At 41.7% G+C, this 16,613-nt stretch overlaps 1 protein-coding gene across 8 annotated transcripts in view; it reads right to left on the minus strand.

Annotated features, from left to right (window-relative positions):
- Positions 1-1,043: 1,043 nt before the first annotated feature.
- Positions 1,044-16,613, minus strand: part of tnk2b (tyrosine kinase, non-receptor, 2b) — a 44,706-nt gene continuing 29,136 nt past the window's right edge. For 4 of the 8 annotated variants that reach the window (XM_042214300.1, XM_042214296.1, XM_005948922.3 and 1 more), the window contains 15 exons: positions 15,214-15,483; positions 14,790-14,942; positions 14,411-14,574; positions 13,363-13,482; positions 13,044-13,170; positions 12,787-12,933; positions 12,490-12,584; positions 10,552-10,746; positions 10,197-10,288; positions 9,791-9,835; positions 9,016-9,449; positions 7,664-8,902; positions 6,045-6,140; positions 4,673-4,803; positions 1,044-3,574 (listed from right to left, as the gene is read on the minus strand). In XM_042214300.1, the coding sequence (XP_042070234.1) occupies positions 3,568-3,574; positions 4,673-4,803; positions 6,045-6,140; positions 7,664-8,902; positions 9,016-9,449; positions 9,791-9,835; positions 10,197-10,288; positions 10,552-10,746; positions 12,490-12,584; positions 12,787-12,933; positions 13,044-13,170; positions 13,363-13,482; positions 14,411-14,574; positions 14,790-14,942; positions 15,214-15,483 (3,315 nt within the window). In that variant the 3' untranslated portion in view covers positions 1,044-3,567. Of the gene's footprint in view, positions 3,575-4,668; positions 4,804-6,044; positions 6,141-7,663; positions 8,903-9,015; positions 9,450-9,790; positions 9,836-10,196; positions 10,289-10,551; positions 10,747-12,489; positions 12,585-12,786; positions 12,934-13,043; positions 13,171-13,362; positions 13,483-14,410; positions 14,575-14,789; positions 14,943-15,213; positions 15,484-16,613 lie in introns of those variants that run through there. The other 4 variants (XM_042214298.1, XM_042214299.1, XM_042214297.1 and 1 more) reach the window with 3 other exon arrangements.

Here is a 16,613-nt window from a genome sequence, read left to right on the forward strand (position 1 = left end):
ATGGAACACATATGGGAAATAGTTTTTCCTGGTGTAACATCAAATGTGCAAAATCTTTTGGTAGAGCCACAGACATCCCACCTACAGCAGAAGCATCACTGCAACCTTTCTCCAATCCAGCTCTTCCTTACAGCTGTGTCTGACTTAATGTCATATCTGTTGTCATGAATGCCTGCTCTGTTCTCTTCAAAGACAGTATAAAATATGGGCGTAACCACAAAAAAATCCATTGCTGAATTCTTATTATTAAGTCTTGAGCCATCCTGGTGTTTAGATGAAGTGGTGGTCCAACTGCAATATCACATGTTCTTTGGCTACCAACTTGTGATTTATGAGTCATTAGTCAACAAGTACATCCTGGATAATCTTCCGTGAAGAGTGAATGACTAATTTACCAGACTAATTGTTCTGATCAATATACCGAACCCATAAAATAAGTTATGTTCATCTGTTGTACCTTCTGTTGTTCTATGCTTTAAGCTTGCTGTCACTTTAGCTATTACGAGTTCATCATTGTGACGATTTTAGTAAACACATAGTTTATAGTTTGGGCAAGATTAGGTGACCCTGAATCCTGCAATAGGCCAAGGCTGCTGGGGGCTTCCCGTAATGCACTGAGCATGTCGTTTTCATTCACCTTTTGTCACTCTCTCTGTTTATATACCACTCTGCATTTCACATTATGCCTTTTGTACCATCTTCCTCGCCTCACCCCCAGATGGTCACAGCAGATGACCGTCCCCTCTCTGACCCTGGTTCTGCTGGATGTTTCATCTTGTTAAAAAATCGTTTTTCCTTCCCACTGTCACCAAATGTTTTCTCATAGTGGGTTCTCTGATTGTTGGGGCTTTCTCTGTATTATTGTAGGGTCTCTACCGTACATTGCAATGTGCCTTCAGGTGGCCGTTGTTGTGATTTGGCGCTATATAAATGAAGCTAAACTGAATTGAATCTTGCTGCTGCTCACCTCACCTTAGATATTGTGAGCTCACTATATGGATTCCAGTAAAAACAATGAACAAAACAAGTTAAAAAATAGTTAATTCTTTAGTAAAAAATACATTTATAAATTCCGCAGCATGATCTTCATTTCCATCCATGACAATAACAACCAACTGTACAGTAGGCATTTACAATGAAACACATTCTGGGAAGGCAAATACATCAAAATGAGGAAAAAATATGGCAATTTGAAGGAGAAACAGCAAAACCAATAAAAAATAAAGATTTTTAAATGAACACAGATTCAGGAAAAAAACCAAAACAGATCTGACTGTTTAACAGAAACAGAACATCAGAGTTTCAACACCCCAACAGGAGAACTTTGCTTTGGGTTCACCAAAACACCACAAGGTTAACTTCAGTCCTTCTAATACAACTACAGCAGCTCGGTATGAAGACAAACAACACGTGAACAGACTAAGGAGGCAGCACTAACATGCAGCTGTCCTTATGCACTGCTTTCACAGTCAGCTTCACCGCGTGACTTTAAAGGGAAAATGGCAAAACTGGCCCCGAATCAGTGCTTAAGGACAACTTTATCTCACTTTGGGTCAGAAAAACAGTCAACAAACATTTTACACTGAAAAAAAAACAGCTTTTCTTTTGATTTTTCTTATTCATTTAGCAGGATAGATTATAACAGATAAAATCTCTGCTTTTGCTACTGGATGGTACTGACGGACAGGCTGGGAGGTTAGAGGATTGACAGCAGCCCTATTGCACATGGGAGAAAGCTTTTACTGGAAGTTTCTACAATCAGTCCTGTACATCCTTTAAAAAATATATTTCAAAACTTATTTCAAAGCCTCTTAATTTTTCAGGTTGTTATGACTCTGTTAGCTTTTTTATTCTTTTTTTTTTTTTCTTTCAGTCGCATCCTTGGAGATTTGTAGACATATTGAGCTCTGGTTTGGACCAAAGCCAGAGCATATGTGCAGTCTCACACATGAACACACATATTATGTGTTTTATATGTAATATAATGTAATTCAGAAAGCAAAATAGATATTTTGGCAAAGACAGTTTAAAGAGGAGCACCACAGAGATCACGGGAGTTAACTAAAAACTATGTAAAGCACTGCTTTCCAGCATTGGTTACTTTTGTAACCAATACTTTTGTGTGGTTGGCCACACAAAAGTATTCAGTCTACCTTACTGTAGATTTTCCTTCCTTTCACTGGTGTCATCCCCACATACTAAGAATAAATATCAGGAGGAGCCCAATTGTTCCCTGTTAACTGGCTCTGCTGCAGTGACAATACAGTCCAAAAAAAAAAAAAGAGTACCATGTCATCGAGCAGTCAGTTCACCCAGAGCAGACGCGTCCTCTCAGTATTAAATTATTACCCCTAAAGCTGCTGACCAAAATATCACAGTTGTGGTCTTAAGTGATGATTATGGGATGGGATCTGTGCCTTGGGGTAAATTTCACTACACCGCTGATATTAGCTGCCGGTGTATTCTGGGTGCACAGAGAAAACCGCACGCTGGCAGGACTTTTCGGTTGATGCGCAGGATTCTGTGTAGGCAAAGTGCTTAGAGGGAAGAAATGAGGAAAGCCTAAACCTGCAGTGAAGAAAGTTTCCACTGAATGGGTATTTTTGTTTTTTAGCCACATGTGGCAATAGAGACAGAAGAGAATGAAATATTTTTAAAAAGATGGTGTCACAAGTAATGGAAATAACAGTCTTCTCTCATCTCTGAGGACTATGTTCAAGATATATTAAACAATATCATACACACATGCATGCCTCCTCATAAAGAGCATATTGTATATACCCTCGAATGTAGGTGTACAAGTGTACAAACTTCTTCTGCAGTCTTATATTTCCATGAATTGTCTTGATTCGATGCTTATCTCCATATTTTCACTTTCCTTTAATGGGCAGAATAATCTCCTGTACAATACAGAGTTGTCAGCCAATTAAGTGGCTTATTTTATTGTGCTTGGACGTTTCAGAGGTACTGTGCGAGCTTTCACAAATTATTTTCCAAGTGATGCAATAGCTGCTAATACAGGAGGTTTAGCTTTAAAGAACAGTACGCACACGGTCCAGTTCTTAGGTTCAGTGCTGATATTGTACATCGTGTGAACTCTCCAGTAAACTGTGCATTGCTTTGAGACAACACAAAGACTTTTTTTGTTTTTGAAAGTGCTCCTATGTATATTGCGCTAGCCATCTCATTTTGGCCTCTTTACATTTCCTTTCAAACCATTTCTTTTTCTATGCAAGTAGCTCACAAGACGACGTCTGAGTGTGACAGCACCCAGAATCTGTGAGACGTTTCAGGCTAACCCGCTGGTCCTGAAAATACAAGTACAGTCATTTCTTGCCCTTGGGTGGGCACACCAAAGTAAAAATATGACCCTACACATCCATGTTAAGTACAAACACAGCCATAATGAAGTTTGGTATTTTGTGCTTAATTTCTGAGTCTCTAATACAGTCTTGATTGGAAGTGTGACTGAACCAACAGACAAAAAAGGTCAGGAGATGATTCATCTCTGATGATGTTTTACTGCGGATGAAGTTCCAATCAGAGCTCAGCAGCTTGAGATTTCTGTCACCGTCTGCAAACAGAAAGAAGCTTTAGAGGTGGGGAAAAATGATGAATCATGAAATGTTAAGTGCTAATCGTCTTGGACAAGACTTCACCTTTTTTGGGGCTTTTAAGTGAGATAAACACTGTGCTGGCATTAAGGACAAGAGTTACAAGCAGGCGGGAGATTCATCTAAATAATGCAACACAAAGAGCTATTGCCAGTTGGCTCCCACTTCTTTCACAACCCCTCCCCCCAAATACTACATATTTGCAGCAAATGTAGACAAATATAGAGCACCATTTGAAATCATGTAAACAAACCATTTCAGTTTGTCTCGTCCTATCTATTAGATGTGTTTAAATCAGCATAAAAAAAATTATAAATCAATGTTTGAACAGCGAGCATCAGTATATCAGTCTGATTGATCTCAAAAAGCACTTCAGTGCCTGTTGCACACAGCTCCTTTATCAGGCATGAAATGCTTCCCTGCTGAGGGAAACGGAGCACACATGTTGATAAACCTGCGGGACGTGCAAATGTCCGCCACAATTATCTTTATCAAATCACATTCAAATGGTGAACGGACTGCTACAAAATAGCTCCCTCTGCTGTTTGAAGTCATGTTATTGCCGCTCAACTCGTGCGTCGTTATTTTTTTAAGGGCTTACACCCCCTCGCCCTCCCCCCTTCCAACACCTCCTAAATCTAGAAGCCACATATGAGCCTCTATCTCATTAACGGCACATCAGCATTGCATCACAATACTGCCTGCTTACATTTTCCATATATATACACTAAATAAATGTGCAGTAACAATCTCAGCAGCTCCACTAGGAAGCAGATTTTAATTATATGTTTTACAAAGAGATACGAAAAATAGCATTATGTCAGCATAAAGTTCCTATTAAAATTCTAGTAACAATCTCTAGAAACTATTAAATCAGCATCAATGTCAAATTGAATGAAGGGAACTTTTTTCCCCCTCCAGTGTAGACTCTTGCTCCTAGATACGGTCAAGGAAGATGAATAGTAATTGCTGGGCAGTAATATAAGAGTATGGTCCATTCAAAGTAATATATGCATTCTGGGAAGTCACAATCATTGCAAAATCGTAGGAAACACTACCTTTGCCTTGTTGTAGATCCATAGTTATCCAGCATGTGAGTGCTGGCCACCTCCAGGTTCCAGTCACACATCTCCAGCAGCTTTAGACACTCTGATCTGCTCCTCAGGCCCAAACAGAACAACTGTTCTACCTGTAGAGAGGCAGGTCACAAGACATTGTTCAAGTGACCAAAGAGTTATCAAGAGGGAAAAAGATGGGGCTGTTAAAGAGAGTTCAAGGTGAAGAACTTTCATCTTTTTTACTGAATGGAGTGCCAGTGAGTGTAAAATTATTTCTGTCTTTGTACAAGCTCAGCTTGTTCAAACACATTCCTGTAGCTTAGCAGAATCTGAACCACGTGGATGAGTTTTTTCTGTGTCTCACAGACGTTTCCACCACCATCAAGGAACACTCAAGTGCTCCCTTGTGTCTACTGAAGTCCTAACAAATTGTCCATCCTGCCACGTTGGGCAAAACCACAGCCAGTTAAAACGGTGTTAAAACCCACCCTAAACATATCAGAGTGTCTACATGCTTTTTCATTTGGAGCTGCTCGCTGCAACTTTTCCTCAAGGATGAATAAAGTTCTCTTATCACAGCTCGATATGAGCCTATAGGGTAAAAGTGTAACTGACTGTGTCCATTTGCAGATACACCCTGTTATTACACAAACGACTGACCTGAGACTTGATGAACCCGATCTGGTAAGCACTGAAGTGTTTACCGCTGAGGTAGCGGATTTTCATGCAATCTTTGTTTTGATGGCCTGAGCCATAAAATGTTTTGTTCCTTTTATTTGTACAGTTTTATTTTATAAAGGTGTTTCTGCCAGTTGTGTGTATGCAGTACTTTAAGACTATGGAACCTGACCTTAAAAACAAACTACATCCCTTTTGCTATTGAGCTTTTTTACTTTTGTTATTTAAAATGAATTAGTTTGAAACTTTATACGGACTTTTTTTCATCTTATGACAAAGTAAAGATTTAAATAAACACCATTAAAAATAAACATCGAACAGAATTTTCCATTTAGGGTTTGTAGCCATACTTATTACTGATGATCCATACATGCAGTTATTACACTTTACATGCATATAGTCATGTGCAAATTGGAAATAACGCCTTTCCAAAATAACATTTCAATATGCAACAACACTAGAAAAGGGGAATAAACAAAAATTAATAAAAGTCAGTAAAAGTATCTCAAAAAACTAAAAAAAAAAATGACTGAAGCTTAAAGGAACATTTTTCCTTCTCACTTTTTACCATTTTCAGGCCTCCATACAACACTACTATGAGTTAACCAGTAACATATAATTTCTGAAACAACTCAACAGTCATAGTGTGCCAACTATGGCAGGAAATGCATTAGCTTTCAGTAAATGCACAAACCTTTAGATAATGCACAGCTTGCTGGACATTCCAGTTGTGGTTCTGGAGGGCGGCCTGGCACTCCTCCATCGTCACACCGTGAACCGCCTCCTGCACCTGAGACACACAACAACACTGAAGTTTAAACCCCTGATTCCTCACTTCTTGTTTTTTTTGGGGTCTCAGTAATCTTTTGGTATCTTTTTCTGATGAAGAAATCATCTAAGATTAAAGCTTCATGTACATCCTTTAGGTGAACAGTGGATTTACTGCTAAACATGATAAGAATCTCAGCTGGATTCAAGCATCGCTGCACAGATCAAGTTTTAAACGTTCACATCTCTTTTCAAAAACCACCTTAAGCCTGCTCAAATTTCAAGAAGATAAGTCTGACACAGTGTTCCTGTGTGTACCGAGACTGTGGCAGCATAATCACCAGGTTTTTTTTGTCAGTACTTCTCTTCGCATGAACTTGATTGAAACCCATGTTAACAATTTCATGCTACCAATCACTGCAGTTTTACGCAGATATTACTAGTAAACTCATAAGGCGCTATATACATTATATTCTTATAATACTCTGTCTTGCACTGAACTCCCCTGCAATGCAGCTGAGATAGCTCACATTCTTGCTGCACTACTTTTTGCAGCTGTATCAACTACAAAATGCCAAGTGCCTGAAAGCCTTCAGAGTTCACAGCGCTTCTGACTCCAGCCAAACTCGAACAGCGCGAGAATCAATTGACCAACCTAAAGAAACAAATGAAACTTTGAAGTTTCTTCTTTGAAATCTGATTCTCACCAAATATTTATATGGCCTTTGTCTCATAACGAATGCTAGTGTATTTTTAACAAGTTATGAGAAAATATTTGAGAATGCAAAAGAAAAAGCTTAAACATGTATGCTAACAATTTTTCTACTAAAAGGCATATAAAACATTCAATTTCCAATTTAATTAGTTACATTTGATGCATAACACATTAGTAAAGATTGCCTCCAGTTGTAAAATTACACCGTTTCTTAATTTGGTTGTCATGATGATTTGAAGGCGAAATAGAAAGTTGATCTTTTCAGAATCGTGCCATTAAAAGCTGCTGCATCACCTTCAATTCCTCACTCTTGCTGTCAGTGCAACAGGAAAGGAAACACACCACCGTACACCCACCATGCTCTTCCTTACAGAAAGCATTTAAACAATGAATATGGAGCTCCAGAAAACAGCATTACAACTGAGAGGAATCAAGCAAGCCAGTCATGAAATATGCACTGCAGACTATTTAAAGCCTGCTTCTTAGACCGATGCTAATGAATTACACCGAACACTGGGCTCATATTTTAGTTCTTTGATGTGTGATAAGGGATTTAGGATAAGGATTGCCTTAACAACAGTGATACTGAACTACAAACAGATGACTATCTGCTTAATACTTCTTACCAAATGACAAAAAGTAGCATTAAGAAGAACAAGGACAAGTATATGTAGCAAGCAGCACATCTTCCTGCAGGGGTTTCATATCCATCATGGCCAACCTCTGCACTTTCAATACAGATGTAAATCATTAATAACTTTCAGCGTTTTAAGTACTTTGCAGTTCAAATAACATTTTCTTAGAGGCACTTCATCCATCTTAGACCTTACCATCTTGACCCTATCAGCTGAGTTCCCTCCTCCGTCTGTCCTGGTACAGAAAGCAGTGACTGCTGGTGCTGTCAGCCCGTCTGAAGAGACGCGAGGAAGACTAACTGAACTCTTCATCCCTGACCGTGGCCAACCCAGATTGCTGTTATTATTGGAGGAGAAATTGGCTTTCAGGTCCCCACCCGGCTGGACCAGCCCCTGCACCTGGGTGTGCCCCTGCAGTGTGTGACTGCTGACCACCATTGGTCTGACTGTGGCTGTGTTGGCTTGCCGTACATGCTTTTCTTCCACATCGTTGGCAGGAAGGCTTTCAGCCTCCCTGAAGAAGCGATCGAATCGATCGAGATACGGTGGCCTCTCTGGCAGAAGGTAATAGTGGGTGTTACTGACTTTACGCCCGTCACGGACGATAGGCAGGATACAGGGGCCCTTGCTAGCAGCGTCCTTCCCCTGCACCTGGGCCTGGATCACTTTGGGTGCAGCATATTTGGGGTCCGAAGCAAAGCTGTGTGTAGTAGGCATGAGTTTACCTGGAGAGGTAGAGAGGTAGGAGCTGTAGGTGTGTGTGGGTGGGCAGGTTGTAATGGCAGCCTGCATTGTGTTGGGGCTGACAGAGTAGAGCCTCTGCTGGGGGGAACCCACTACCAGACCCATTGGGCTTGGAGTTCTTGATCCAGGCTGAGACAAAGGGTCTCTGGGAGGGATTTGAGGTGGTCGTTCCTGTCCTGCACCTGAAACATTTTCCGTGGTTTCAGTCGGCACTGGAGAAAGGGAGATGTCCCTTGACCAGTGGCCAGAGGTGTAGTCACCCTTCTTTATGGGGCGAGGGGGGATGGGAACTCGTGGGGGGATCTGGGGTCGGTCCTCGTTACAGGAAAGGACACTTTGCTGTTGTCCCTGCTGTTGGGTTTGGAGACTTTGAGGAGTCTGGGGACACGAGACTGAGCTCTGCAATGGCGAGCATGAACGAGGAGCACTTGCTGCCGGTACATTGAGCCTCCTCATGCACTCTTGTTGAAGTTCTTGAAAGATCTCTGCAGACTGTGAAAAAGAGGTGGACAGGCCCTGGCTGTGCTTGCTGGGGAGAAACAGGTTGTCTTCCAGACCTTGTCTGTCTGAACCTCTGGAGACTAGAGCCTCATCATTGACCTTCTGCCCAGAGGACAGAGTTTCTTCTGGATTGCGGCCATCACTGTGCTCTGCCTCATTCTGCTGCTCCGAGCTGTTGATGGAGCTCACCTTTTGGAGAAAGAAACAAGCTCACTGTAATATTACTTCAGGCAACACAAAGACAAAATAATTCCACTTTTATAAAATTTTGACACAGTGTTAAATGTATTGTGTAGCCCTACCTCCATATCATCCTCATCTTGTGCTACATCGTCATAAGCTGGGGGTGGGGGTAATGGCCGTGCATCCCAGTCCACTACTGGTGTAGGGTGAAGGGGGCGGGGCAATGATTTGGATGGGCTTTGAGGTGGTGTCCTGTCCAGGAGATTTTCTGCTTCCAAAGCCAACTTGGCCAATAGAGGAATTGGAATTTCAACCACGGGAGAGGGGGACGGTGTGGATATTGGGTACTCTTCCCCAAAGTCAATGAGGGTAACTTCACTGTTAGTGTTCTGGCCTGAGCCTAAAGTCCTGCAACCTCCCTGTTTGGAAGCAGAGACCCACACGGCCGGTTTAAGTTTGAGGCCTTTGACAGAACCCATTTTCCGAAGTGATAATCTCTTTAGTCCCGCAGAGGTCAGATCCTCCTCCTCATTTACTGGGTCATAGGAAGGTTCTGGAGATGAAAACACAACATATTCTTGATGCAGTTTAGAGATCATTGACACCAAGGTTGTTTAAGATCACTTAATACCACTAAATGCAAGACACACAGCTCCAAAAAAACTTGCCAGGTGTGACTGGAGAATACAATGCACAGCAAGGACACTGCACACCTTTTAGAGGGACAAAGGTGTAGAAAAGAACGGGGGGGGGGGGGGGGGGGGGGGGTCCACTGCAAAGACAGGCAAGGAAAAGATGAAAAACTCTGAGATGTACCTTTGAGGAGTGGAACTAGAAGGGAACAGAGGGGGCAGGAGCAATGGGTGAAGAGCTGCTGAGAGAAACCAGACTTACTCTTGATTAACACTGCTGGTTGAGGAGGGCGGGGAGGAGGCTCCTCTGGGGAAAATAATAACAGATGCCACCAGCGCAAAGGAGAAACAAAGAGGGGAAGAAATGACAGCAGTAAAAGATATTAAGATAAGAATAAAAACAGCAAGCGCCATTACATCTGAAAGCTCTGTTAGGATAAAAGCAAAGCGAGCTCTTCAGTGTCTTTTTGCACAGCAGCAGCAGATCTTGAAATTTCAACCAGCAATGCATAATGGAAATAAGAAGAAGAAAGAAGCACTCTTTAAAAATTAGGAATATGATCATCTGCTCAGTCTGTCACTGAACTGAAGAGGTATTGAGGCAAGCTTTTTGGTAACAGTTATACATCATACAGGTATACATTTCTATAAAGAGCTCTTTCACTCACTTTTAGCTCGTCCTGCTAGCTGTGTGGGCTGTGCAGCACTGAGGTCCAAGCCCAGAACGTCAGGAGGATCCATGGGATTCCCGAGGTACAAACTGTTGGCAAGAATGAGACATGTTAATGCAGGAAACATCAGTGGACTGCATATAACTAACCCACAGCAGGTGCTGTACAATCACGTTGCAAAAGCAGCTTAAGCAGCCCGCTAGTGCCATCTATTGGTGAGTGCTTACTATCACTGCAGCCCAACCGAAAGACCATTTAAAACATTTCTAGATGCATGATATGGATGCCATTTCATGTTCATTAAATAATCAAACTCAGCTTGAAAAGTTAATAAACAAAAGCTGTCTCTTACTCATCGATCCTGTCAGGGAAGCCCCAGCAGCGATGGGGATTGGTGTCTCCATGTCCTGTGTGGATGAAGCTGTTCTTGAGTGGACGACTGATGTCGTGTGCAGACAACCCTGCTACAGAAGTCACCACATTCCTGGGGAACTGCCCGACCTTAAGGGTGCGCTTATTTTGACCTCGCCACCAATAATTCTCTGCCCTGAAACGTATTAGGACAGATAATTATATTGGGTATGAAAGCAGACTGCCACTTTTTGACATTGAGAGTCAAGGATGTGTTTTTTTCCAGCCCATACTCCATCCTTGCATTAGCTACAGGCCCATCTGTTGGAGGTGAATGTGGGGGTTGCAGCTGGTACCAGCTGACACTGAGTGGCAGATGGGGGAAAACCTTGAATTCACGCTCACATTCACACCCGCGAGCAATGTAGACTTGCTGATAAACAAACACATCTTTGGACTGTGGGAGGACTCTGAAGTGCAGCCTTGCACACTTCTCTGCACTGCACTGTGTTTGCATTCAAGACAATGTTTATCAGTAGTGGGGTTGGTATGTTGCAGAGGAGAGTTTAGACTCATTTGGGGGGTGCTCACTCATACCCGAATGTAATCAGAGCACCCCTAAAAATATTAATAGTACTAATAATAGCGTATTTTAGTATTATTTTCTGGAAATATCTTCAAATGTCTATCTGTCTATTTATAACACTACAGGATAAAATAAAAACAGTAGTCTGCTGGTATATCAGGAGCTGCCAACCAAGGGGCTGCTGTACTTTATTATTTGACTTTGATAAATATTTATTTTCCTATTCTAGTCAAATTGGGCTCCAGTGTTTGTTTACAGTACAGCATCAGATCCAGGTGACAGCAAGTCAAAAGGTGAATGCCTGTCTATGTCCAGCAGCAGCCTGTATTCACTTTGAATATTGCTATAAACTGATATGGATCATGTAGATCAGTTTGTCTTTTATTCACAGTAACGTTTAACTTTTGGGTGACGGCACAAAGACTGAGAGAGGATAGAGAGGGAGAGACGAAGACAGCAAAGAGAGCAAAAAGAAACAGGAAAGAGTGGACATGTAGTCAAATTCACCAGAAATGATAATGCTGTAGCTTCTCTTTTACCCACATTCATTAATGATGAGTTCACATAACTAAGCAGTGTGTTTTCCTGTTTTCTGTGCCTGATGTAATAATTATTATTATAAGATTATATTTTTGTTATTTTCTAGTTTCTAGTCGAGTGAGGAGGCTGGAGAGAGAAAAGACAGAGCTTTTAGAAGAACCGCAAGAATGAGGGAGCAATATCAAATGCCATTATTCACAAAGTCGCACTTAAAACATGCCAGTGGACATTCTAAAGAGAGCATATTGATATATGATGCTGAGTCTGCTTAATAAATGAGGGTTTGTAGTAATATAAAATAGCTATTAGCAGTTTGCTTCGTTTGCAGGTCTATGGACTAGCAGTGTGATTTTCCAGTGTCTGTACTGAGTGAGTGCTTGATGAGCTGGTGGACTGCCTCTATGTTGTTAAGAGGCTGAAATTTTTTTTTGCACGTTTTTCATCTTTTCTGCTTTGCCACAAATGGTTCTTTAACGACTGAGCCTTTGTATCGAGTTTGATAACTAAAGGCTCCACCCTAAAACGTGTGGAAAAGATTGAAAATTCTGATTGTTGACACTGAATTATTGTCACACATAACAACAGGTCCCCCAACTAATTAGGTTGCCTTTGAAGATCCCATTGTAACGTTTATTCAATTGAAGGTCTGCACATGCGAAAAGGGTTGATTAAATTTGCAAACAGCATATTGCGTCATTATTAATTACAAAGCAATCCATTATGATTGGGAGTTGAGCCCCCCCACAAGTCTGACCCTAGAATCGCCCCCGATGTGTCGGTTTAATTACTATTTTAAGACCTTTTATCACCCACCTCCCCTCTATGATGGTGATAATGTCATCGACCTGGATCTGGAGTTTGTCAGGCTCATCAAAGTCCTGGAGAGCACACATGTCTGTAGGCATAGACTGAAAAAAGAGACAAAGACAGAAAAAATATAACAGATTTAATAAGCGGCCTGTTCACTTTTTTCTTTGAAATGGCACCACTAGGTGGAGCTAATGCTAAATTTATATAATAACAACATGATGTCAGCAGAGAAGTTAAATGAATGTAGAAAACATGCATGTTTAAATCCTAGAGTGATGGTTAAATGACTGCTAACGCCACCTCGAGCAGGAACTCGCGTAGAGCAACAAAAGTTGGTCTGTCATCAGGTTTCTGAGCCCAGCACTGCAGCATGACGTTATAGATATCCTGTGGACAATCCTCTGGCTTAGGGAGGCGCTCACCCTCTTTATCAATCTTATGGAGAATCTAAAGACAAAAGAGTACAGCTACGGTATATAAATCACTGTCTATATGAGCAAATTTATGTATTTTGGCTTCAGAAGTTTGGTTTTTGTTGATCCTTTTTGTGCGTTTACCTGACTACCATTAAGACCCAGCCAAGGCTCCTGACCGTGTGTGAACATCTCCCAGAGGGTGACTCCAAACATCCAAGTGTCTGTTGCATGGGAGAAGGTTCTGGTCTTTAAACTCTCTGGGGCACACCTGTAACATGAAAAACAATACACTACAGTCTATAAACCAGCTGTGCACAGTCTGAGCATAAGTGTGGAGTAGGGATTTAAATGGGGTGTTTCCCTGGTGTAAGGATTTGTTTTGAAAAAACGATTTCTAAATTCTGCCTTGGCTGATAGTTTTAACAACAAAGCAACAATTAAATGAGTTCATTCCACCCACCACGCAAAGGGGACCTTGCGATGCTCCTGCATGACATAGTGCTCGTGGTTGTTAGGCAGCGCCCTCATCAGGCCAAAGTCACCAATCTTCACTCTGTGAGCCGTGGCCAGCAGGATGTTCCTGCAGACAGGGTGGTGATGTTAACAATTAGCTGGAAATCCTAAAATGAACCTTCAAGCTGGAAAACATTAAATGAACGAACTCTTCTACATGTATAACTAATGTTCTTAATAATAACTATTTCAATAATAATTGTAGAGGAGACTTGGTCCGTATGCATTTTACTGATAGGCCAAGCACAAGACTGCAGATGTAGGATCTATTGAAACTGAGCATGATTAAAAAGATTAAACTCATTTACAAGTAAATAAATATTTTAGTTCGATCTACTAATATGTAAAGAGAACTATTATTTCTAGTAGTTTGGGTCTGTTCAGCTCCCTGTCTTTCCATGTGCAGACATGAAAGCCAGAGGCAGGAAGAGAAACAGCAAGATGTTAGTGACAGATATGACAAGTCACTGATTAGGTCTTGTGGACAGGCTAAAGCAGCTTAAATGGTGTGCCATAACAGAAAGAGATTTATCTGTTATGAACTTTTTGGTGTGTTAGAAAGTCAGCAGATCTTTATCTCAGAACGCTTCCAGCCTACAGGATACAGTGCGTGCCCAGAGAGCTCAGCAAACCTTAACGCAGCAGCTGTGTGTAGTCATTACTCTTTTATTACAGCTTTAACTGGTAAAGTGACTCATTTGTACCGGCCATTAAGGTTTTTCCCCAGACCTCTACATAGTGTCAGCACTTAAGTGAAAGTGTCTAATTTTGGCAAGACCAAGAACTTGGACCACCCAGTGCTTCCAGCCAGTGACTCATTGTGCTTATGGGCCAAGTCTCCTGTTAATGGCCTGTAAATTTCTGGGTGGAGGAATAGGAGAGGCAATATAAATAATTCACCACAGCAGAAAAATTATTCCTGAATGTGAGCAATGCATTTTTTTTTTACTAGTTTTTTACTCTTTTTTTGCCCCTACCAAAGCTCTGCACCCTACCTCGCTGCCAGGTCCCTGTGGATGAACCTCCTCTGCTCCAGATAAGCCATGCCACAAGCCACCTGCACAGCATACTGACACAGAGTGTGGATCAACACTGGGCCTTGAGGACGAACGCAGCGCAAACGCTCCAGCAGAGAACCGAGAGGTGCCAGTTCAGTCACCTACAGCATGCCGGTGAAAAAGAGAAATAGAGCATGGGTGAAAAGAACGGACAAACTCAAAGCTTCTTTTGTCCTTTCGCATTTGCATATGTGGCAAGTATACACAGAGAATATCGGCCCCGAGTTAAAGCAGCTACTGTAAATGGTTATGTGCACTCGCATTTATCTGTCTGTATATTTCTCCCTGTGCGTGTGCATTTCTGTGTGTCCACTACCATCTTCATTGGGTGTGTGAGCACCACACCGTAGAGGCGGATCAGGTTTTGATGGTCCAGCGAGTGCATGACGTTGACCTCACAGATGAAATCCTCCAGAGCGTCGGGCTGACTGAGCACATCTGTCTTCAGACACTTCACAGCCACGTTCAGCTAAAAAAATGATGAGTTCAAACATCAGATTCTGCTTCTCCTCATACTCAAAGTGTCTAAAAAGTTCTCATGAAAATCCCATTAAAAAACAAAAGAAAAAAAAAAAACATTCATGCGCCTGCTTTTATCTGTTCCTAGACAAGATGCAAACAAGCAACATGTTTCATGCAAAAGAACTGTGTGAGCACACTCCAGTTATTTCATATTTCCAACATGTTTTTGTTTTGTTTTTTAAATTGTGGATAAATTGTATAACAATATGCCTCCTCACCACCTTCCCCGCAGGTGTCAACCACTCTCCCCTCTTCACGACGCCAAATGAGCCGTCGCCCAGCTTCTCAAACAGCGTTAAGTCCTTCTCTGGGATGAGGCAGGTCAGACCCTGCTGCTCCCCGTCGAGGAGAGTGCCACCACTGGGCTGCGTGGCTAGGACTCCCTCCCCGACGCCCAGAGGTGGTGTGGGAGACAGCTTACGAAACGAGGAAGCCGGTTGACCCTGCTGGGGTATGTCTCCTCCATCTGGACGTTTACCACTAAAAACCTGGAGAGAAACAGACAAAAATGAAGACGTGTGAAAGCAGAGAGAGGGGCACTAGAACATAAAAATATGAGCATAATTTAACATTTTGCATAAACAGCAACATTCTACATCCTGGTTCCCCCTTTTTCTATTTATGTATAATAGCAGGTGGTTGAAAAGCACACTCGTCTGACAAGCAGTCTCAAAACCATTACTGCAAGTTCTTGTGTGTGCAGCGAGGTCTTTTAATGGCTTAAATTTTAAAAACGAAGCTTACACATAAAGAAAACATCATGAAGTTTGTGGAAAAAGTAAATAAAATTCCATGCACGTATACTAACATGAGCACACATGTTTTTGCACACACACAAAATACTTAGAAATTTCCTGCCTCTTGGCTTAAGTACTAACAACACAGCAGGAATAACTTAGCTGTTAGGAAGTACTCATTAAGAAGCCCTATTAGATTAAGTGACCTGAATGGCTCTGTGTGCTTATGTTTGTATGCCTGCATTTGTGTGTGTGTGTCCATGTGTGTTAATGATTCATTGCCAGTCTCCTAAATCCGAACCCATAAAAATATGTGTGCCGTTTGGCGCCACCAAGGGAAGCCTTTGTTTAGAGGACTTGAATTAGACTGTTTACCAAAATAGGAGTTCACAGAAACTGGTGGTGATATTAGCTAGCAGGGATGAAATCAAGCCGATAACATGTCAGATAAAACACTAGAAGAGCCTCTTCTACGGTGGTAACACAAATACTACATTACGTATCAAATCAGTGATGTCGGATTCACTTAAAAACATCTCTTATTGGCTCATGAACGTAAGGTCAGTACTCAGAAATTATGTCATCAGTAAAAAAGAGGTGTCAATGAATATCTAGTGCCAAACATATTTGACTGGCTGGATATAAACAGTAGCAAGCGGTATGTGGTTTCACATTCACACTGGACCAGACATGACATAATGCTGCAGACCTTTTTTGAAAGACACCACCTCTGTGTGGTCACGGTGTGGTTAGTTCGTTTCAAATAGAGGGCTGGATATTTAAATAATTCTGACTATGGCGCGCACACACAGACCCATAAACACACACACACACAATCACACACGAGTGGAGTCATAAGAGTCGGTGACACACAGATTCGG

This window comes from Haplochromis burtoni, unplaced genomic scaffold (assembly GCF_018398535.1).
Source record: "Haplochromis burtoni strain Fernald_Lab_line unplaced genomic scaffold, NCSU_Asbu1 Contig_546, whole genome shotgun sequence".
NCBI classification, from domain to species: domain Eukaryota; kingdom Metazoa; phylum Chordata; class Actinopteri; order Cichliformes; family Cichlidae; genus Haplochromis; species Haplochromis burtoni.